Source organism: Oncorhynchus mykiss, chromosome 8, assembly GCF_057628025.1.
Source record: "Oncorhynchus mykiss isolate SJ-2025 chromosome 8, ASM5762802v1, whole genome shotgun sequence".
Taxonomy (NCBI): Eukaryota; Metazoa; Chordata; class Actinopteri; order Salmoniformes; family Salmonidae; genus Oncorhynchus; species Oncorhynchus mykiss.
In genome coordinates, this window is record NC_143029.1 from 92,094,621 (window position 1) to 92,119,119 (window position 24,499).

Genomic DNA, 24,499 nt, shown 5'->3' on the forward strand with positions numbered 1-24,499 from the left:
GCGGTAGGCTGTGGGCGGGGATGGAAGTAGGCGGGGATGGCGGTAGGCTGTGGGCGGGGATGGCGGTAAGCTGTGGGCGGGGATGGAAGTAGGCGGGGATGGCGGTAGAGTGTGGGCGGGGATGGAGAAAAGCTGATCCGAGAGAAGTGTGCCGTTTCTTTTCGATCCTGGAACTTCTGCAACGACCCACTTAGTGACCATCCTCCCATTCTGTACCCAGGATGTGTTGTTGTGCCATTCTGTACTCTCTCTCCCGCTCTCTTCTGAAGACACTCAACCAGCTGGCCTGTGACTCTGGATGAATGCCATCAACTGTACCCCCGTTTGCACAATGTCCCTCATCTCCTATCCTCCTCCCTCCTTAGACATGCCAGCCAGCCAGCCGATTAACATCCCAGATGCCAAGAAGAGGACCAAGAAGAAGAAGAGATGCAGGGCCACCGACAGCTTCACAGGACGATTCCAAGGCAAGTCAATAGAAAATTATTTATATTTCTTTCTTTTTTTTTACAAAAGCTCTTGAAGGCCGTGAGGCCGATACGGAAAGCTCTGACGGAGGCCGTGAGGCCGATGCGGAAAGCTCTGACGGAGGCCGCGAGAAGAATGCGGAATACAACAGGTGTAGGTAGACCTTACAGTGAATTGCTGAAAACAAGCCCTTAACCAACAATGCAGTTCAGAAAAATGACCTTAACCTGTCTAGGGCTGGCAGAACCCCCCCGCAACAGCCAGTGAAAGTGCAGGGCGCCAAATTCAAAACAACAAAAATCTCCTAATTAAAATTCCTCAAAATACAAGTATTTGACACCATTTTAAAGATTACAATTCTCGTTAATCCAGCCACAGTGTCTAATTTCAAAAAGGATTTACAGCGAAAGCACCACAAACGATTGCTAGGTCACCACCAACTCAGAGAAAAACACAGCCATTTTTCCAGCCAAAGAGAGGACTCACAAAAAGCAGAAATAGAAAATGAATCACTGACTTTTGATGATCTTCATCAGATGACACTCATAGGACTTCACGTTACACAAAACATGTATGTTTTGTTAAAGTTCATATTTATATAAAAAAATCTGAGTGTACATTGACGCGTTACATTAGGTAGTTCTAAAACATGCGGAGATTGTGCAGAGAGCCACGTCAATTTACAGAAATACTCATAATTAACATTGATAAAGATACGACTATTATACATGGGACTTTAGATAAACTTCTTAATGCAACCGCTGTCAGATTTCAAAAAAACTTTACAGAGAAAGCAAACCATGCAATAATCTGAGTACAGCCTTTAGACAACAAAGCAGCCAAAAAGATACCCGCTATGTTGGGTAGTCAACATTACTCAGAAATAGCATTTTAAATATTCACTTACCTTTGATTATCTTCATCAGAATGCACTCCCAGGAATCCCAGTTCCACCTTAAATGTTTGATTTGTTCGATAATGTCCATCAGTTATGTCCAACTATCTTCTTTTGTTAGGGCGTTTGGTCAACAAATCCAAAAGCGCGTTCAGGTCACGTCGGACGAAAGGTTCAAAAGGTCCTGAGCTCAATTTATAGTCTCATAGCAAAGGGTCTGAATACTTATTTAAATAAGGTTTTGTATTTGTAATAAATTAACATGAATCATTATGGGGTATTGTGTGTGGATTGGTGAGGGGGGAAAAATAATATCATTTTTGAATAAGGCTGTAACGTAACAAAGTTTGTAATTGGTCTGAATACGTTCCAAATGCACTGTACATAGTGACGCTCCTGTATTTTGATAGCATGTTAATATTCTGTCATCAGATGTATACGTGCTGCAGACGGAGGTGCTGGGCGAGGGGGCCTATGCTGTCGTCCAGACCTGCATCAACCTCATCACCCAGAAGGAATATGCTGTCAAGGTACTGTTCTCTGCCTCACCCTCTCTCTGCCTCACCCTCTCTCTGCCTCACCCTCTCTCTGCCTCACCCTCTCTCTGCCTCACCCTCTCTCGGCCTCAGACATGAATAAAGTATAAATGACAGTGTGCTACTTTATTTCCCCACGGTTGGTATCTGTTAGTCTACAGCACCTTGTTCATGTTGTAAGACGTCAGAGGTTTGGATATCAACACAAGGCTTAGACTGCTGCCGGGCCACGTGTTGCGCACTGCTCTTACCTTCGTCTGGAACTGAACTAGGGACTGGATACCATGTGACTTTTCATTCTCTGCTACCTGGAAAACTAGCCCTGAGCTGTGTCCCAAATGGTATCCCATTCAGTACACTACTCACTATGTAGTGAATGGGGGGAGGGCAGTTGGGATGCAACTCTAGATACTCCCTGTGTTTCATCAAACATATACACAAACTTCATTCAGACTGTTGGGGAATATCTAGGCCGTGTGGGAAGACTCGGTGCAGATTTGAAGTGGTTAGGTATGTTTTTTGTGGTAGCTGTGAGATGTGCGTGGTGTGCCCTATAGCCAGTGTGTTATTTACATGGTAGCTGTGAGATGTGGTCATCACTGCGTGGGGTGCCCTATAGCCAGTGTGTTATCAAGCCCTCCAGTAGTGTTGTTGCTATAGTCTGTTGTCCTGCAGCTGCTGCTAACTCAGCACTAACTTCCTCTTGTGATTGTTCTGAACCTCAGGCCTTGTCTTTCAGCCAATCACAGCCAAGGGTGGGTGATCATTTTCTCCTTTTTCATCCCCTCCCATTCGCTGTCAAGGCCTCCAATGATATGGAACAGAATGTACAACCTGCAGAGGGAGGAACGGAGCCAGGGAGGGGTGGTGTTGAGAGGATCAGGGAGGGGTGGTGTTGAGAGGATCAGGGAGGGGTGGTGTTGAGAGGATCAGGGAGGGGTGGTGTTGAGAGGATCAGGGAGGGGTGGTGTTGAGAGGATCAGGGAGGGGTGGTGTTGAGAGGGAGAAACAGGGAGGGGTGGTGTTGAGAGGGAGGAACAGGGAGGGGTGGTGTTGAGAGGATCAGGGAGGGGTGGTGTTGAGAGGATCAGGGAGGGGTGGTGTTGAGAGGATCAGGGAGGGGTGGTGTTGAGAGGATCAGAGAGGGGTGGTGTTGAGAGGGAGAAACAGGGAGGGGTGGTGTTGAGAGGGAGGAACAGGGAGGGGTGGTGTTGAGAGGGAGGAACAGGGAGGGGTGGTGTTGAGAGGGAGGAACAGGGAGGGGTGGTGTTGAGAGGGAGGAACAGGGAGGGGTGGTGTTGAGGGAGGAACAGGGAGGGGTGGTGTTGAGAGGGAGGATCAGGGAGGGGTGATGTTGAGAGGGAGGATCAGGGAGGGGTGGTGTTGAGAGGGAGGATCAGGGAGGGGTGGTGTTGAGAGGGAGGATCAGGGAGGGGTGGTGTTGAGAGGGAGGATCAGGGAGGGGTGGTGTTGAGAGGGAGGATCAGGGAGGGGTGGTGTTGAGAGGGAGGATCAGGGAGGGGTGGTGTTGAGAGGGAGGATCAGGGAGGGGTGGTGTTGAGAGGGAGGATCAGGGAGGGGTGGTGTTGAGAGGGAGGATCAGGGAGGGGTGGTGTTGAGAGGGAGGATCAGGGAGGGGTGGTGTTGAGAGGGAGGATCAGGGAGGGGTGGTGTTGAGAGGGAGGATCAGGGAGGGGTGGTGTTGAGAGGGAGGATCAGGGAGGGGTGGTGTTGAGAGGGAGGATCAGGGAGGGGTGGTGTTGAGAGGGAGGATCAGGGAGGGGTGGTGTTGAGGGGGAGGATCAGGGAGGGGTGGTGTTGAGAGGGAGGATCAGGGAGGGGTGGTGTTGAGAGGGAGGATCAGGGAGGGGTTGGGTTGAGAGGAACAGGGAGCCAGGGATATAGGGCTCTGGTCAGAAGTAGGGAATAGGGTTCCATAGGGCTGTGGTCAGAAGTAGGGAATAGGGTTCCATAGGGCTCTGGTCAGAAGTAGGGAATAGGGTTCCATAGGGCTCTGGTCAGAAGTAGGGAATATGCTTCCATAGGGCTCTGGTCAGAAGTAGTGCACTATGTAGGGAATAGGGTGCTATTTGGGATCTTGCCATGTTCTGCATGTCTCTTACTGGGCCAGGGAATTTGAAACAGGCCTTTGTCCTCATGCAGGCTGCTGCTGGTAGGGTTACATAAGTTGATTCAACCAACTGACTCCCTCTGGCAGTTTCTCTGCTATTATGAAATGTCCTCTACTAAAGCAGTTCAACAACAAGTTCAGATCACATCCCTGACTTGTCCTCTAGAGAGAAAAAACATTTCTTCATAGGTCAAATAAAACCAGATGATTTTGGTCTGATGAACACCGCTCTAGCCTCCGCTGCTGAAGTGCGACATTGGCAGATGTGATGGATTGAGACCCAGCCGGTGGAAAAACAAACCAATCACCATGCGACATTGGCAGATGTGATGGATTGAGACCCAGCCGGTGGAAAAACAAACCAATCACCATGCGACATCGGCAGATGTGATGGATTGAGACCCAGCCGGTGGAAAAACAAACCAATCACCAGCTTAAACTGACTGATTTTTATGGGGATTTTTTAAAATGATGCTTATTCAATTTCTGTGGCGATGAGGACATTGACCTTAGTGGGTTTAAAACTTGATAATGTATCCATCTTTCCAAATGTTGTCACCTGCTATGGGGACTAAATCCCTTCATGTGTTTCCATTCTGTAGGTCCTACCCCATTTATTCGACTGGACGATTGTTTAGTTGATAGGCAGTTGGTCAACAGATTTTGTTGTTGTTGTTGAGCAGTGGCACACGAGACGGCCGTCTGGTTCACGGCCGTCTGGTTCACGGCCGTCTGGTTCACGGCTGTGTGAGTGGACTAATCCATTGTGGAGGACGCTGGGATGGCCCACCAGTATCACCAGTAGTACATTGACCATTAATTACCATAATCTACCATATTTGTTTGGTTGCTGTAATTTCTGTTAATTCATTCAATATATTATTATTACAGTCTTGCTGTTCTCATTGTAGGAGTGGACACGCGTTGGCAGAGCGCACAACCAAGGCTACACTTGTGAGGAAAATGTTTTGGTTTAGTTCATTCCATTTACGAGTTGTCAATTCATTAATTGTCTTTTGTTGTTCTGCGCTCCTGTCAATCACGAGTGAGGACACGCACCTGATTACACTTAGAACTATGCCTAGGTTACCTGGCCTGTGGGTGACTGTAGGCCCGTGGGGTGACTGTAGGCCCGTGGGGTGACTGTAGGCCCGTGGGGTGACTGTAGGCCCGTGGGGTGACTGTAGGCCCGTGGGGGGAAATGTAGGCCCGTGGGGGGAATGTAGGCCCGTGATTGTAGGCCTGTGAATGTGTCCATATGGAGATCTGATCAGAAACACTATCACTGTGGCGCGTCTCAGTCACTTCTTCGCCTCAAAAAGCTAGTAAACAAACTGTTTATTTTTTTTACATCCATTGAGAATGCCAACAGTTCATCAACGTAGCCTATTAGAAAAATCGTTCTAGCAGACTCCCTTTCCATAACCATTCAGCATGAAAAGTGAAAAATGTTAATTCTCTGATCCAGTGGAAATGTCATAAAATAGACCTTCCTGTTTACTTCTTATCCCTTGCTCAAATAGCCTATAGCCGTGTCTCTGTCGTGGAAATGCTGAGGGCCCAGAATATTTTTTATGCCGGTTTGCTAGCAAGCTTCAGGCCAGACCCAAATGTTTCAAGTTCCTTGCAGACAGGCCATGCATAGCCTTATGTGATATTTATTTTTATCCAGAAATGTTCTACCTGCGGGCTGCAATTTTTTTATATAAATTTTTATAACTTGTTGTATTTTACCTCCTCCTCCCCAATTTCGATATGGTCTCATTGCTGCGACTCCTTAACGGGCTTGGGAGGCGAAGGTCGAGTCATGCGTCCTCGAAACATGAACCCACTAAACTACGCCCACTTAACCCGGAACTAACGTGTCAGATGAAACACAGTTCCACTGGCAACCGGGGTCAGCCTGCAGGAGCCCGACCCGCCACAAGGAGTCGCTAGAGCGCGATGAGCCAAGTAAAGCCACCCCTTGGACAAACAGTCCTCAAACCCGGACGACGCTGAGCCAATTTTTACACCGCCCTATGGGACTTCCGATCACGGCCTGTTGTGCTACAGCCCGGGATCAAACCCGGGTCTGTAGTGATGCCTCTTCCACTGCGATGCAGTGCCTTAGACCGCTGCACCACTCGGGAGGCCCTTATTTGTTGGATTTATGTAGGCTATTTTTACATATTGCCAACAGAAGTTATCTTTTAGATTTGTATATTATTATTTAGATATCATTTTGATTAACCACATGACATTGATCTTTGAGCTATGAAGACTTTATAATGAATTAAATAAAACTATTCCACGAAAATGTGCACATGAAAATCATAACTGGCATGCAGATCAGTAGAAATGGTAGGATAACATGGCACTTCAAATGGAGAAGGTTGTAGACTGCTGGTGTAGCCTGTTACTGGCAACGTCAGGAACATCATGGCAGAATCTGCCAAGGCCAGCAACAGCAGCTATATTGATCTCTGGCTCCCTCTTGAGTCATTTTGTCTTGATTTTTAATTAAAGCATCAGGCGAAGAAGCCTAATTATAGTTGATTTTATTCAGACACCGGGTGTGTCTATAGATGTAAAAAATACACTTAATATTGACCAATTGATTGGCCGAAAGAACAGACTACGCTTGGTTGACCCATATTGTTTTAGTCGGGGACAGCCTTACTATTTTGTTTTGTACATTTGAGAAAGGGAAAGGGGGATAACTAGTCAGTTTTACAACTGAATGCGTATTCCCGCATTTAACCCAACCCCTCTGAATCAGAGGTGCGGGAGCAACCTTGCGGTTACTGGGCCCGATGCTCCTACCGGCCAGGCTACCGGCCAGGCTACCGGCCAGGCTACCGGCCAGGCTACTTCTCTATATCAAGACTTGTTACTGTTTTGAACAAGTAATTGCAGCTTTTGTTAGTTAGCTCCTGCTGTCATTCTGTTTCCTCAGGCAGATGGCTGGTAGTTTGAAGAAAGGGAAGGCTCCATGGTAAGCTTCTCTTCCAGTCAGACAGTCCCTAGAGACATCAGCTGACTGTGTCTGTTTGCCTAAGTGTGGCCCACTAGTAACTTGGTGTTCGTGTAATTATGTGTTGATACAATTGGAAAATGGATTAGAAGCAGGAGCATATGGAGTGCATGGTTAGGCAACAAATGAGTTTCAACTCGCTGCTGACTCAGGCCCCTGATGCGGTGTGCTTGTGTGAGCGAGCAGTGGACTGCTGTCTGTACTACTTCCTGACAACCCTTTCAGCCCACAATAGAAAGCCCCCCCCCCCCCAAATGGCAGCCGGCAGGTCACTCAGGCCGTTAATAGGCTACACGAGAAGTCTGCAACTTTTCCTCATGTGGAATGCCAATTCATCTGGCCATTTCTCCCGATCTGCGTGCCAGGTATGTTTTTCGTAACCACATTTTCATGTAGTATTTAATTTCTATTACACCACAGCATTGTTGAATTCTCGTTTGTGATTGGTTAGAAGGGCATTCTAGAATGGACATTATAACCAGATAATGGTACAGTTGGAGAAGATGTCGGGACACCTTGTAATCATGATGCAATAAGCATTACAGCCTGCAGGTGAAAAGGATCTTGAAGAAAATAAATGTCCTTTAATTCACATTCGCTACGCATGGCCTGTCTGCAACGAACCAGAAACACATGGCCTGTCTGCAACGAACCAGAAACATTTATAACATCGATGGTCAGACCCGAAGCCCTAGCAAATTTGCAACATTGTTTAAAACATTCTTGGCCCTCAGTTTCCTGCACCCCCCCTAACCACTAGACTACCTGCCCCCCCCCCCTAACCACTAGGCTCCCTGCCCCCCCTCTAACCACTAGGCTCCCTGCCCCCCCCCCCTCTAACCACTAGGCTCCCTGCCCCCCCCTCTAACCACTAGGCTCCCTGCCCCCCCCTCTAACCACTAGGCCCCCCCCCCCCCCCCCCTAACCATGAGACTACCTTCCCCCCCTCTAACCACTAGGCTCCCTGCCCCCCCTCTAACCACTAGGCTCCCTGCCCCCCCCCTCTAACCACTAGGCTCCCTGCCCCCCCCCTCTAACCACTAGGCCCCCCCCCCCCCCCTAACCACGAGACTACCTTCCCCCCCTCTAACCACTAGGCTCCCTGCCCCCCCCCCCCCCCTCTAACCACTAGGCTCCCTGCAGCTGCCTCAGTAGCTGGTCAGGGAAGGCCACCATGTCTTCCTCTGATAGATGTGGAGTCAGACTGCTCTGGGACCGTTGGCCCCATTCATCGTTAACAAGGTGGTGCTCATGAGTCAGTCAAGGGTTGGCCCGGAGGACTGAGGATATATTTCAACGTCTGTAACCAGTGGAGCTGCCATTTTCTGCCTGAGCCTTAAGTCATCAATAAAGTAGCAAACACAGATTTATTGAATTAATATTGTAATATTTTAGTTTTTCCTGTAATTTTCCTAGTATTTAATTTTTCAATGGTCAGTAGAACAGGGCCCATAGGTATGAGTGTAACAGTATAACTTTAAACAGTCCCCTCGCCCATACCCGGGCGCGAACCAGGGACCTTCTGCAAACATCAACAGTCACCCTCGAAGCTTCGTTACCCATCGCTCCACAAAAGCCGCGGCCCTTGCAGAGCAAGGGGGGAACTACTACTTCAAGGTCTCAGAGCAAGTGACGTCACTGATTGAAACGCTATTTAGCGCCCACGCTAACTAAGCTAGCCGTTTCACATCCGTTACATGAGGGCAATTCAAGAATGGGAAAGTAACATCTCTCTACATTTGATGCTGGCATTCCTTTGGGGAGAACCCTGCACTGATGATCGACTTTCTAGACACAGTAGGATGGCTCTGCTTGGCTCATTCCTTCAATTAGAGCCCATTATTCTCTAATATGAAAATGACGAATGAGTAACACATCGTTCAATCTTGTTTATTGTCCAGATCGTCGAGAAGCGTGCGGGTCTCAGTCGGAGCCGAGTCTTCAGGGAAGTGGAGATGCTCTATCAGTGCCAGGGACACAGGTACAGCAGGCTCACTGGGGGGGGGTACAGCAGGCTCACTGTGGGGGGATACAGGTACAGCAGGCTCACTGGGGGGACACAGAGCAGGAATATGGACTGCTGAGATTCACTACTGTATAGATATAGGCATTACCTTCACACTGTTTATAACCATTTCTCTCTTGTTCACAGAAACATTCTGGAGCTGGTCGAGTTCTTTGAGGAAGAAGACAAATTCTACTTGGTTTTTGAGAAACTAAGAGGAGGTTAGTGGATATCAATCTTAATTGCAAACTCTCCCATCTGTAGAAAATGATGGTTCAACCTCTCCCATCCGTAGGAAATGATGGTTCACTCTCCCATCCGTAGGAAATGATGGTTCACTCTCCCATCCATAGAAAATGATGGTTCACTCTCCCATCCATAGAAAATGATGGTTCACTCTCCCATCCATAGAAAATGATGGTTCACTCTCCCATCCATAGAAAATGATGGTTCACCCAGTTTTGGACTTATGGTCAGTCAGTTTTATATCAGAAGATGCGACCGCTTGAGGCAGTGTCTTCAGTGCATATATCAAGTTCAATCGTCTCACATCTTCTCCCCCCTGGAGTCTCTGAAATGCAGCAACTTGAGGCAGTGTCTTCATTAAAATCTGACATTGTTTTGTTCCGTATCAACCTCTCCATCCCTCCCTCTCTCCTCCTGCAGGGTCAGTGTTGACCCACATCCATCGTAGACAACACTTTAGTGAGCAGGAGGCCAGTTATGTGGTGCAGGACATCGCCAGTGCTCTAAACTACCTCCACAACAAGGGAATGGCACACAGGGACCTGAAGCCTGAAAACATCCTGTGTGAGCACGTGGACCGGGTGAGTCAGAGTGCACGTGAACACTCCTCCCATCGCGTCACAGGCTCCTGATGGGGACGAAGGAGAGCCAGAGTTGAGCCCAGCCTAAAATACTAGTGGTAGGACTTTTAATCCCGTCATTCAGGCCCTGAAAACAGTGTGAGAGAGCATGGTGATTGGGTGAGTCAGTCATTCAGGCCCTGAACCGTGTGAGAGCATGGTGATTGGGTGAGTCAGTCATTCAGGCCGTGAGAGAGCATGGTGATTGGGTGAGTCAGTCATTCAGGCCCTGAAAACCGAGAGAGAGCACGGTGATTGGGTGAGTCAGTCATTCAGGCCCTGAACCGTGTGAGAGAGCATGGTGATTGGGTGAGTCAGTCATTCAGGCCCTGAACCGTGTGAGAGAGCATGGTGATTGGGTGAGTCAGTCATTCAGGTCCTGAAAACAGTGTGAGAGAGCATGGTGAGTCAGTCATTCAGGCCCTGAAAACAGTGTGAGAGAGCATGGTGAGTCAGTCATTCAGGCCCTGAAAACAGTGTGAGAGAGCATGGTGAGTCAGTCATTCAGGCCCTGAAAACAGTGTGAGAGAGCATGGTGAGTCAGTCATTCAGGCCCTGAAAACAGTGTGAGAGAGCATGGTGAGTCAGTCATTCAGGCCCTGAAAACAGTGTGAGAGAGCATGGTGAGTCAGTCATTCAGGCCCTGAAAACAGTGAGAGAGAGCATGGTGAGTCAGTCATTCAGGCCCTGAAAACAGTGTGAGAGAGCATGGTGAGTCAGGGTGCACGCCAAACACACCACACTGCTGCAAGCACCCATGAACAGGCACAGATTATACAGACGAGCCAGACTATCGTGGAAAATTCCACTAAATGTTTATATATTTGCTGTTTGTTTCATTAGTCCACTGTTGACACAGTTCCAAAATGTTATCCAGATGTAAAACGTGCCAAATACAAAAACCCAGCCAGTATTATGCGTTTTGCACGAGCAGTGAGACTTCAAATCTGTTCACTCAGGCCCTAACCTTGATAGATAGTTATGGTAAATAGAATAATGGTTGGTTACATCCTAATGCAGTTTATTACTGTGACACGATAAGGATAACTTAATAACCATGTAGAAAACCTTGCTTGGCAGTAGTTTTAGTGATATGTGTTATGGACCTGACTGGCCTACATTAGTTGATTGCTGTGGATAAGAAGGTCAGTGGTCTACTTTAGTTGAATGCTGTGGATAAGAAGGTCAGTGGTCTACTTTAGCTGAATGCTGTGGATAAGGAGGTCAGTGGTCTACTTTAGTTGATTGCTGTGGATAAGGTGGTCAGTGGTCTACTTTAGTTGAATGCTGTGGATAAGAAGGTCAGTGGTCTACTTTAGCTGAATGCTGTGGATAAGGAGGTCAGTGGTCTACTTTAGTTGAATGCTGTGGATAAGGAGGTCAGTGGTCTACTTTAGTTGAATGCTGTGGATAAGGAGGTCAGTGGTCTACTTTAGTTGAATGCTGTGGATAAGGAGGTCAGTGGTCTACTTTAGTTGAATGCTGTGGATAAGGAGGTCAGTGGTCTACTTTAGTTGAATGCTGTGGATAAGGAGGTCAGTGGTCTACTTTAGTTGAATGCTGTGGATAAGGAGGTCAGTGGTCTACTTTAGTTGAATGCTGTGGAGAAGGTCAGTGGTCTACTTTAGTTGAATGCTGTGGATAAGGAGGTCAGTGGTCTACTTTAGCTGAATGCTGTGGATAAGGAGGTCAGTGGTCTACTTTAGTTGAATGCTGTGGATAAGAAGGTCAGGGGTCTACTTTAGTTGAATGCTGTGGATAAGAAGGTCAGTGGTCTACTTTAGCTGAATGCTGTGGATAAGGAGGTCAGTGGTCTACATTAGTTGATTGCTGTGGATAAGAAGGTCAGTGGTCTACTTTAGTTGAATGCTGTGGATAAGAAGGTCAGTGGTCTACTTTAGCTGAATGCTGTGGATAAGGAGGTCAGTGGTCTACTTTAGTTGAATGCTGTGGATAAGGAGGTCAGTGGTCTACTTTAGTTGAATGCTGTGGAGAAGGTCAGTGGTCTACTTTAGTTGAATGCTGTGGATAAGGAGGTCAGTGGTCTACTTTAGTTGAATGCTGTGGATAAGGAGGTCAGTGGTCTACTTTAGTTGAATGCTGTGGAGAAGGTCAGTGGTCTACTTTAGTTGAATGCTGTGGATAAGGAGGTCAGTGGTCTACTTTAGTTGAATGCTGTGGAGAAGGTCAGTGGTCTACTTTAGTTGAATGCTGTGGATAAGGAGGTCAGTGGTCTACTTTAGCTGAATGCTGTGGATAAGGAGGTCAGTGGTCTACTTTAGTTGAATGCTGTGGATAAGAAGGTCAGGGGTCTACTTTAGTTGAATGCTGTGGATAAGGAGGTCAGTGGTCTACTTTAGTTGAATGCTGTGGATAAGGAGGTCAGTGGTCTACTTTAGTTGAATGCTGTGGATAAGGAGGTCAGTGGTCTACTTTAGTTGAATGCTGTGGATAAGGAGGTCAGTGGTCTACTTTAGTTGAATGCTGTGGATAAGGAGGTCAGTGGTCTACTTTAGTTGAATGCTGTGGATAAGGAGGTCAGTGGTCTACTTTAGTTGAATGCTGTGGATAAGGAGGTCAGTGGTCTACTTTAGTTGAATGCTGTGGATAAGGAGGTCAGTGGTCTACTTTAGTTGAATGCTGTGGATAAGGAGGTCAGTGGTCTACTTTAGTTGAATGCTGTGGATAAGGAGGTCAGTGGTCTACTTTAGTTGAATGCTGTGGATAAGGAGGTCAGTGGTCTACTTTAGTTGAATGCTGTGGATAAGGAGGTCAGTGGTCTACTTTAGTTGAATGCTGTGGATAAGAAGGTCAGTGGTCTACTTTAGTTGAATGCTGTGGATAAGAAGGTCAGTGGTCTACTTTAGTTGAATGCTGTGGATAAGGTCAGGGGTCTACTTTAGTTGAATGCTGTGGAGAAGGTCAGTGGCCTTTAGTTGAATGCTGTGGAGAAGGTCCGGTGTCTAAATGACTACGCTGTGTGTTTTAACCTCCTAGATGTCACCGGTGAAGATCTGTGATTTTGACCTGGGCAGTGGCATCCGGCTGAACAGTGACAGCTCCCCTATCTCTACTCCTGAACTCATCACTCCGGTGAGTCCTCGTAACGTTCAGATCTCTGTCTCTTTGTTGATCCACTCCTCCCATCTCTTCTCTGCGTCTGTCAAATGCACCTTTTTGTTCATCACATGCTTGGTTAACAACAGGTGTGAACTAACAGTGAAATGCTTGGTAAACAACAGGTGTAGACTAACAGTGAAATGCTGACTGACGGGTCCTTGGTAAACAACAGGTGTAGACTAACAGTGAAATGCTGACTGACGGGTCCTTGGTAAACAACAGGTGTGGACTAACAGTGTAATGCTGACTGACGGGTCCTTGGTAAACAACAGGTGTAGACTAACAGTGAAATGCTGACTGACGGGTCCTTGGTAAACAACAGGTGTAGACTAACAGTGAAATGCTGACTGAAGGGTCCTTGGTTAACAACAGGTGTAGACTAACAGTGAAATGCTTGGTAAACAACAGGTGTAGACTAACAGTGAAATGCTGACTGACGGGTCCTTGGTAAACAACAGGTGTAGACTAACAGTGAAATGCTGACTGACGGGTCCTTGGTAAACAACAGGTGTGGACTAACAGTGTAATGCTGACTGACGGGTCCTTGGTAAACAACAGGTGTAGACTAACAGTGAAATGCTGACTGACGGGTCCTTGGTTAACAACAGGTGTAGACTAACAGTGAAATGCTGACTGACGGGTCCTTGGTTAACAACAGGTGTAGACTAACAGTGTAATGCTGACTGACGGGTCCTTGGTAAACAACAGGTGTAGACTAACAGTGAAATGCTGACTGACGGGTCCTTGGTAAACAACAGGTGTGGACTAACAGTGAAATGCTGACTGATGGGTCCTTGGTAAACAACAGGTGTGGACTAACAGTGAAATGCTCACTGACGGGTCCTTGGTAAACAACAGGTGTAGACTAACAGTGAAATGCTGACTGATGGGTCCTTGGTAAACAACAGGTGTAGACTAACAGTGAAATGCTGACTGATGGGTCCTTGGTAAACAACAGGTGTAGACTAACAGTGAAATGCTGACTGATGGGTCCTTGGTAAACAACAGGTGTAGACTAACAGTGAAATGCTGACTGATGGGTCCTTGGTAAACAACAGGTGTGAACTAACAGTGAAATGCTGACTGATGGGTCCTTGGTAAACAACAGGTGTGGACTAACAGTGTAATGCTGACTGATGGGTCCTTGGTAAACAACAGGTGTGGACTAACAGTGTAATCCTGACTGATGGGTCCTTGGTAAACAACAGGTGTGGACTAACAGTGTAATGCTGACTGACGGGTCCTTGGTAAACAACAGGTGTGAACTAACAGTGTAATGCTGACTGATGGGTCCTTGGTAAACAACAGGTGTGGACTAACAGTGAAATGCTGACTGATGGGTCCTTGGTAAACAACAGGTGTAGACTAACAGTGAAATGCTGACTGACGGGTCCTTGGTAAACAACAGGTGTGGACTAACAGTGAAATGCTGACTGAAGGGTCCTTGGTAAACAACAGGTGTAGACTAACAGTGAAATGCTGACTGATGGGTCCTTGGTAAACAACAGGTGTAGACTAACAGTGAAATGCTGACTGACTGGTCCTTGGTAAACAACAGGTGTAGACTAACAGTGAAATGCTGACTGACGGGTCCTTGGTAAACAACAGGTGTAGACTAACAGTGAAATGCTGACTGATGGGTCCTTGGTAAACAACAGGTGTAGACTAACAGTGAAATGCTGACTGATGGGTCCTTGGTAAACAACAGGTGTAGACTAACAGTGAAATGCTGACTGACGGGTCCTTGGTAAACAACAGGTGTGGACTAACAGTGAAATGCTGACTGACGGGTCCTTGGTAAACAACAGGTGTAGACTAACAGTGAAATGCTGACTGACGGGTCCTTGGTAAACAACAGGTGTAGACTAACAGTGAAATGCTGACTGATGGGTCCTTGGTAAACAACAGGTGTAGACTAACAGTGTAATGCTGACTGATGGGTCCTTGGTAAACAACAGGTGTAGACTAACAGTGAAATGCTGACTGATGGGTCCTTGGTAAACAACAGGTGTAGACTAACAGTGAAATGCTGACTGACGGGTCCTTGGTAAACAACAGGTGTAGACTAACAGTGAAATGCTGACTGATGGGTCCTTGGTAAACAACAGGTGTAGACTAACAGTGAAATGCTGACTGATGGGTCCTTGGTAAACAACAGGTGTAGACTAACAGTGAAATGCTGACTGATGGGTCCTTGGTAAACAACAGGTGTAGACTAACAGTGAAATGCTGACTGATGGGTCCTTGGTAAACAACAGGTGTAGACTAACAGTGAAATGCTGACTGATGGGTCCTTGGTAAACAACAGGTGTAGACTAACAGTGAAATGCTGACTGATGGGTCCTTGGTAAACAACAGGTGTAGACTAACAGTGAAATGCTGACTGACGGGTCCTTGGTAAACAACAGGTGTAGACTAACAGTGAAATGCTGACTGATGGGTCCTTGGTAAACAACAGGTGTAGACTAACAGTGAAATGCTGACTGACGGGTCCTTGGTAAACAACAGGTGTGAACTAACAGTGAAATGCTGACTGACGGGTCCTTGGTAAACAACAGGTGTAGACTAACAGTGAAATGCTGACTGATGGGTCCTTGGTAAACAACAGGTGTAGACTAACAGTGTAATGTTTGGTAAACAACAGGTGTAGACTAACAGTGAAATTGCTTGGTAAACAACAGGTGTAGACTAACAGTGTAATGTTTGGTAAACAACAGGTGTAGACTAACAGTGAAATTGCTTGGTAAACAACAGGTGTAGACTAACAGTGTAATGTTTGGTAAACAACAGGTGTAGACGAACAGTGTAATGCTGACTGATGGGTCCTTGGTAAACAACAGGTGTAGACTAACAGTGTAATGCTGACTGATGGGTCCTTGGTAAACAACAGGTGTAGACTAACAGTGAAATGCTTGGTAAACAACAGGTGTGGACTAACAGTGAAATGCTGACTGACTGAAGGGTCCTTGGTAAACAACGGGTGTGGACTAACAGTGAAATGCTTGGTAAACAACAGGTGTGGACTAACAGTGAAATGCTGACTAACGGGTCCTTCTCAACAATGTAATTGGGGTAGATATATACACAGGGTTCCAGGTCCATGTTACCAGGTAATTGGGGTAGATACAGTGCCTTGCGAAAGTATTCGGCCCCCTTGAACTTTGCGACCTTTTGCCACATTTCAGGCTTCAAACATAAAGATATAAAACTGTATTTTTTTGTGAAGAATCAACAACAAGTGGGACACAATCATGAAGTGGAACGACATTTATTGGATATTTCAAACTTTTTTAACAAATCAAAAACTGAAAAATTGGGCGTGCAAAATGATTCAGCCCCTTTACTTTCAGTGCAGCAAACTCTCTCCAGAAGTTCAGTGAGGATCTCTGAATGATCCAATGTTGACCTAAATGACTAATGATGATAAATACAATCCACCTGTGTGTAATCAAGTCTCCGTATAAATGCACCTGCACTGTGATAGTCTCAGAGGTCCGTCAAAAGCGCAGAGAGCATCATGAAGAACAAGGAACACACCAGGCAGGTCCGAGATACTGTTGTGAAGAAGTTTAAAGCCGGATTTGGATACAAAAAGATTTCCCAAGCTTTAAACATCCCAAGGAGCACTGTGCAAGCGATAATATTGAAATGGAAGGAGTATCAGACCACTGCAAATCTACCAAGACCTGGCCGTCCCTCTAAACTTTCAGCTCATACAAGGAGAAGACTGATCAGAGATGCAGCCAAGAGGCCCATGATCACTCTGGATGAACTGCAGAGATCTACAGCTGAGGTGGGAGACTCTGTCCATAGGACAACAATCAGTCGTATATTGCACAAATCTGGCCTTTATGGAAGAGTGGCAAGAAGAAAGCCATTTCTTAAAAATATCCATAAAAAGTGTTGTTTAAAGTTTGCCACAAGCCACCTGGGAGACACACCAAACATGTGGAAGAAGGTGCTCTGGTCAGATGAAACCAAAATTGAACTTTTTGGCAACAATGCAAAACGTTATGTTTGGTGTAAAAGCAACACAGCTGAACACACCATCCCCACTGTCAAACATGGTGGTGGCAGCATCATGGTTTGGGCCTGCTTTTCTTCAGCAGGGACAGGGAAGATGGTTAAAATTGATGGGAAGATGGATGGCGCCAAATACAGGACCATTCTGGAAGAAAACCTGATGGAGTCTGCAAAAGACCTGAGACTGGGACGGAGATTTGTCTTCCAACAAGACAATGATCCAAAACATAAAGCAAAATCTACAATGGAATGGTTCAAAAATAAACATATCCAGGTGTTAGAATGGCCAAGTCAAAGTCCAGACCTGAATCCAATCGAGAATCTGTGGAAAGAACTGAAAACTGCTGTTCACAAATGCTCTCCATCCAACCTCACTGAGCTCGAGTTGTTTTGCAAGGAGGAATGGGAAAACATTTCAGTCTCTCGATGTGCAAAACTGATAGACATACCCCAAGCGACTTACAGCTGTAATCGCAGCAAAAGGTGGCGCTACAAAGTATTAACTTAAGGGGGCTGAACAATTTTGCACGCCCAATTTTTCAGTTTTTGATTTGTTAAAAAAGTTTGAGATATCCAATAAATGTCGTTCCACTTCATGATTGTGTCCCACTTGTTGTTGATTCTTCACAAAAAAATACAGTTTTATATCTTTATGTTTGAAGCCTGAAATGTGTCAAAAGGTCGCAAAGTTCAAGGGGGCCGAATACTTTCGCAAGGCACTGTATATACACAGGGTTCCAGTACCAGGTAATTGGGGTAGATATATACACAGGGTTCCAGTTCCAGGTCCATGTTACCAGGTAATTGGGGTAGATATATACACAGGGTTTCAGGTCCATGCTACCAGGTAATTGGGGTAGATATATACACAGGGTTCCAGTACCAGGTTCATGTTACCAGGTCATTGGGGTAGATATATACACAGGGTTCCAGTACCAGGCCCGTGTTACCAGGTAATTGGGGAAAATGTATACACAGGGGTCCAGGCCCATGTTCCAGGTCCGTGTTACCAGGTAATTGGGGTAGATATATACACAGGGGTCCAGTACCAGGTAATTGGGGTAGATATATACACAGGGTTCCAGTACCAGGTAATTGGGGTAGATATATACACAGGGTTCCAGTACCAGGCCCGTGTTACCAGGTCATTGGGGTAGATATATACACAGGGTTCCAGTACCAGGTTCATGTTACCAGGTAATTGGGGTAGATATATACACAGGGTTCCAGGTCCATGTTACCAGGTAATTGGGGTAGATATATACACAGGGTTCCAGTACCAGGCCCGTGTTACCAGGTCATTGGGGTAGATATATATACACAGGGTTCCAGTACCAGGTTCATGTTACCAGGTCATTGGGGTAGATATATACACAGGGTTCCAGTACCAGGTTCATGTTACCAGGTCATTGGGGTAGATATATACACAGGGTTCCAGTACCAGGTTCAGGTTACCAGGTCATTGGGGTAGATATATACACAGGGTTCCAGTACCAGGTTCATGTTACCAGGTCATTGGGGTAGATATATGCACAGGGTTCCAGTACCAGGCCCGTGTTACCAGGTAATTGGGGAAAATGTATACACAGGGGTCCAGGCCCATGTTCCAGGTCCGTGTTACCAGGTAATTGGGGTAGATATATACACAGGGGTCCAGTACCAGGTAATTGGGGTAGATATATACACAGGGGTCCAGTACCAGGTAATTGGGGTAGATATATACACAGGGGTCCAGTACCAGGCAATTGGGATAGATATGGGCAGGTGTGATGTCATGGGGGGAGGGGGGGGACAGAGCAGGTAGGTCTGGGCAGGTGTGATGTCATGGGGGGAGCAGAGCAGGTAGGTATCGGCAGGTGTGATGTCATGTGTATGTTTTTTTTTAGCTAACCACAGCAGTCCACTAGGTAGCTGTTTAGCTTTCAGGCTCATTTGTGGACCAGCTTGCTCCTTACCTCATTGGGTTTTCCCTCGCAGCCAGGGAGAATGTGATATGTGTTGGTATAAATTACATCTGTAGTTACAGTGGGGCAAAAAAATATTTAGTCAGCCACCAATTGTGCAAGTTCTCCCACTTAAAAAGATGAGGCCTGTAATTTATCATAGGTACACATCAACTATGACAGACAAAATGAGAAAAAAAATCAAGAAAATCACATTGTAGGATTTTTAATGAATTTATTTGCAAATTATCAACTGTGGGAGCAATTATTAGGAAATGGAAGACATACAAGACCACTGATAATCTCCCTCGATCTGGGGCTCCACGCAAGATCTCACCCCGTGGGGTCAAAATGATCACAAGAACGGTGAGCAAAAATCCCAGAACCACACGGGGGGACCTAGTGAATGACCTGCAGAGAGCTGGGACCAAAGTAACAAAGCCTACCATCAGTAACACACTACGCCGCCAGGGACTCAAATCCTGCAGTTCCAGACGTGTCCCCCTGCTTAAGCCAATACATGTCCAGGCCCGTCTGAAGTTTGCTAGAGAGCATTTGGATGATCCAGAAGAAGATTGGGAGAATGTCATATGCTCAGATGAAACCAAAATATAACTTTTTGGTAAAAACTCAACTGGTCGTGTTTGGAGGACAAATAATGCTGGGTTGCATCCAAAGAACACCATACCTACTGTGAAGCATGGGGGTGGAAACATCCTGCTTTTGGGCTGTTTTTCTGCAAAGGGACAAGGAGGACTGATCCGTGAAAAGGAAAAAATGAATGGGACCATGTATCGTGAGATTTTGAATGAAATCCTCTTTCCATCAGCAAGGGCATTGAAGATGAAACGTGGCTGGGTCTTTCAGCATGACAATGATCCCAAACACACCGCCCAGGCAACGAAGGAGTGGCTTCGTAAGAAGCATTTCAAGGTCCTGGAGTGGCCTAGCCAGTCTCCAGATCTAAACCCCATAGAAAATCTTTGGAGGGAGTTGAAAGTCTGTGTTGCCCCAAAACATCACTGCTCTAGAGGAGCTCTGCATGGAGAAATGGGCCAAAATACCAGCAACAGTGTGTGAAAACCTTGTGAAGACTTACAGAAAACGTTGACCTCTATCATTGCCAACAAAGGGTATATAACAAAGTGTTGAGAAACTTTTGTTATTGACCAAATACTTATTTTACACCATAATTTGCAAATAAATTCATTAAAAATCCTACAATGTGATTTTCTGGATTTTTTTTTCTCATTTTGTCTGTCATAGTTGAAGTGTACCTCTCTCATCTTTTTAAGTGGGAGAACTTGCACAATTGGTGGCTGACTAAATACTTTTTTGCCCCACTGTATGGCTATAGTCAGTAAATGCCGGAAAACTTATTTTAAAACTTGGAAACAGCTGAGTGTGTTTCAGAAAGGGAATAGATATCCTCTCCTTGCTCATCACTTGTCTTAGGGCTGAGAGCCAGCCACGATCGTGTTGATTTGGGGCTGAGGACCAGCTATGATCGTGTTGATTTAGGGCTGAGGACCGGGCATGATCCTGTTGATTTAGGGCTGAGGACCGGCCATGATCGTGTTGATTTAGGGCTGAGGACCGGCCATGATCGTGTTGATTTAGGGCTGAGGACCGGCCATGATCGTGTTGATTTAGGGCTGAGGACCGGCCATGATCGTGTTTATAGCCAGAAACTGGTCATCTACTTATAAATCAGCCTCAGTGTTTTTCTTTCAGGGTCTAAATGGCTTTTTAAAGGCCTATCAGTTCTAGTATAAAGCCAGCATTGAAGTGACATAAATAAAACATGCAGCAGTGTTGTTTAAGTGAGTCATGTCTATATTTATCAATCAGCTCCTGCATTCTCCTCCTCTGCTACACATACAGGAACACTAGCTCAGCTTTTTAGATGTGGACAGCACAGCTTTTTAGATGTGGACAGCACAGCTTTTTAGATGTGGACAGCACAGCTTTTTAGGTGTGGACAGCACAGCTTTTTAGGTGTGGACAGCACAGCTTTTTAGGTGTGGACAGCACAGCTTTTTAGGTGTGGACAGCACAGCTTTTTAGGTGTGGACAGCACAGCTTTTTAGGTGTTCTAAAGCCTAGATTCTCCTCCACAGCAGCCTGACCTCTGGGCCCCTAATAATATACAATATGCCTTCAGACCACGCAGTTCTGTGAGTCATCCTGTATCTATATGTAACAACCAGCCTCGGCTTTCCCTGTAACATGGCTGGGTCTCTAGGCTTTCCCTGTAACATGGCTGGGTCTCTAGGCTTTCCCTGTAACATGGCTGGGTCTCTAGGCTTTCCCTGTAACATGGCTGGGTCTCTAGGCTTTCCCTGTAACATGGCTGGGTCTCTAGGCTTTCCCTGTAACATGGCTGGGTCTCTAGGCTTTCCCTGTGACGCCGCCGGATCTCTAGGCTTCCCCTGTAACATGGCCGGGTCTCTAGGCTTTCCCTGTAACATGGCTGGGTCTCTGGGCTCTCCCTGTGACGCCGCCGGGTCTCTGGGCTCTCCCTGTGACGCCGCTGGGTCTCTGGGCTCTCCCTGTGACGCCGCCGGGTCTCTGGGCTCTCCCTGTGACGCCGCCGGGTCTCTGGGCTCTCCCTGTGACGCCGCCGGGTCTCTGGGCTCTCCCTGTGACGCCGCCGGGTCTCTGGGCTCTCCCTGTGACGCCGCCGGGTCTCTGGGCTCTCCCTGTGACGCCGCCGGGTCTCTGGGCTCTCCCTGTGACGCCGCCGGGTCTCTGGGCTCTCCCTGTGACGCCGCCGGGTCTCTGGGCTCTCCCTGTGACGCCGCCGGGTCTCTGGGCTCTCCCTGTGACGCCGCCGGGTCTCTGGGCTCTCCCTGTGACGCCGCCGGGTCTCTGGGCTCTCCCTGTGACGCCGCCGGGTCTCTGGGCCCCTAATGCCCGGGTGGCACTACACTAAGTCTTGCAGATTTTGTGCCGATTTTTAAAATCGTTTGAAAATATTGGGATGGCTCAGGCTGGATCGGTAGCCCTCGGATTGTGTCTCTGTCCCGCTCACGTTAAACTAGTGTCGTCAGGGCCGCTCTCCCAGAGTAAGCAACGTCATGGGGAATTTGTCTCATCTCAAACTTGTCTGGGACAGCTAAATCGAGGCCAGAATTGTGTAGTGTAGACCTGTCTAAGCCTGGAGGAGAGGGAGATATAACCTCTGTCTAAGCCTGGAGGAGAGGGAGATATAACCTCTGTCTAAGCCTGGAGGAGAGGGAGATATAACCGCTGTCTAAGCCTGGAGGAGAGGGAGATATAACCGCTGTCTAAGCCTGGAGGAGAGGGAGATATAACCTCTGTCTAAGCCTGGAGGAGAGGGAGATATAACCTCTGTCTAAGCCTGGAGGAGAGGGAGATATAACCTCTGTCTAAGCCTGGAGGAGATCTAAATTAAACTGTTCCTTCCCTATCGCCTGGAGACTTGAAAAATGTTCCCAGAGAAAGGAAGCGTGCTGGATATTATTATAATTTTTTTCCCACCAGATACCGTAAACTGTGGATTCACTCTGGCATGGGGGTTACATCTAGCGAACCACCCTCCACCCCCTCCTCTCTTCTGTCCCTCTCTCCCTTTATTTGAGCAGAATCCATATTTTATTTATCCTGCTGTTACAAAACCAGTTCTGGGCTTCATTCCAAGGCCCCTACCTTAATGTAGAAACCACATTTTGATTGGCTGGGCCAGCGGGAGGGAGTGGGCGTGTCAGCTGATCTCTAATGATTTATTTTTTTACCAGATGGATTCGGTTCAGAAGCTATGTTCCAAATTACACCCTATTCACTATAGGCCCTGGTCAAAAGTTGTGCATTATTTAAGGTTCCCTTTGGGACGACTCCAGTCACAGGACTCTACTGATGTTTGTGGATAGAGTGTAGTGTACAGGCAGGTTATTACTGTTGGACTGTTGTGGATACTAGAGTGTAGTGTACAGGCAGGTTATTACTGTTGTGGATTCTAGAGTGTAGTGTACAGGCAGGTTATTACTGTTGTGGATTCTAGAGTGTAGTGTACAGGCAGGTTATTACTGTTGTGGATTCTAGAGTGTAGTGTACAGGCAGGTTATTACTGTTGTGTATTCTAGAGTGTAGTGTACAGGCAGGTTATTACTGTTGTGTATTCTAGAGTGTAGTGTACAGGCATGTTATTACTGTTGTGGATTCTAGAGTGTAGTGTACAGTCAGGTTATTACTGTTGGACTGTTGTGGATTCTAGAGTGTAGTGTACAGTCAGGTTATTACTGTTGGACTGTTGTGGATACTAGAGTGTAGTGTACATGCAGGTTATTACTGTTGTGGATTCTAGAGTGTAGTGTTTGCACACAGGTTATTACTGTTGTAGATTCTAGAGTGTAGTGCACAGGCAGGTTATTACTGTTGGACTTGTGGATTCTAGAGTGTAGTGTAGAGGCAGGTTATTACTGTTGTGGATTCTAGAGTGTAGTGTACAGGCAGGTTATTACTGTTGTGGATTCTAGAGTGTAGTGTACAGGCAGGTTATTACTGTTTTGGATTCTAGAGTGTAGTGTACAGGCAGGTTATTACTGTTGGACTGTTGTGGATTCTAGAGTGTAGTGTACAGTCAGGTTATACCTGTTGTGGATTCTAGAGTGTAGTGTACAGGCAGGTTATTACTGTTGGACTGTTGTGAATTCTAGAGTGTAGTGTACAGGCAGGTTATTACTGTTGTGGATTCTAGAGTGTATTGTACAGGCAGGTTATTACTGTTTTACTGTTGTGGATTCTAGAGTGTAGTGTACAGGCAGGTTATTACTGTTGGACAATGTTGATGCCTGCAGCCAATAGAACTCAACTTAATTTTTTGACGATATATTGCTATTTGACGTAAGTATCTATTAAAAGGGAGGTTTTTACTCTAGGTGGCGTTAGCTAGCCCAGGTCAGCTGTACCTGCACCAAAGCTATGGTATTTTTCATCTCATCCTAGAACTATCACAGGGGTTCCAGAACTTTCTTGGCCCACAACCACACACACACAGTGTGCCAGGCATTCCACCATGTTCCAGCAAAGCCAAGGGGGATTAGTATAATGACAACAGAGACGGGCTTAGTTTCTGCTGTAGTTGTTTTTTAAAAGTTGTTTGTGGTGTCTAGCTTCATGTTCTGGGCCCTGGGGGTAGTAGCTAGCTAGAATCTACTCCTCCCTTCAGCCCACTGCTAGTGGTTTCTGGTTGTTGTGGGAGCTTATTCCCTCCTGATTCCAGGAATCCTCCAACCAAGATTTTCAGAAAAACCTAAGGACTTTAGTAATGTTTTCAAAACACTAAGTTCCAGAATTTTGCAACCCTAACACACGGCCATGACGATTCGTTGAGTCAGGGTATCATAGTGCAGGGCTAGAACAAAACGTGCATCACTCCCCGAGTGGGGGTCCTGAACAGCTGTTGGGTGGCGGATGGGGGAACAACAGTATGATGACAGACTGACATATTCAGGTGGACCAGTTCAACAGTAT

The 24,499-nt window shown here is 46.6% G+C and overlaps 1 protein-coding gene across 1 annotated transcript in view; it reads left to right on the top strand.

Annotated features, from left to right (window-relative positions):
- The window catches only part of LOC110530894 (MAP kinase-interacting serine/threonine-protein kinase 2), a 42,973-nt gene that overhangs the window by 12,193 nt on the left and 6,281 nt on the right, over positions 1–24,499 (top strand). Inside the window, exons 4-9 of the mRNA XM_036986740.2 lie at positions 366–467; positions 1,796–1,893; positions 8,948–9,027; positions 9,199–9,272; positions 9,718–9,878; positions 12,915–13,010. Of these exons, the coding sequence (XP_036842635.2) occupies positions 366–467; positions 1,796–1,893; positions 8,948–9,027; positions 9,199–9,272; positions 9,718–9,878; positions 12,915–13,010 (611 nt within the window). The remainder of the gene's footprint in view (positions 1–365; positions 468–1,795; positions 1,894–8,947; positions 9,028–9,198; positions 9,273–9,717; positions 9,879–12,914; positions 13,011–24,499) is intronic.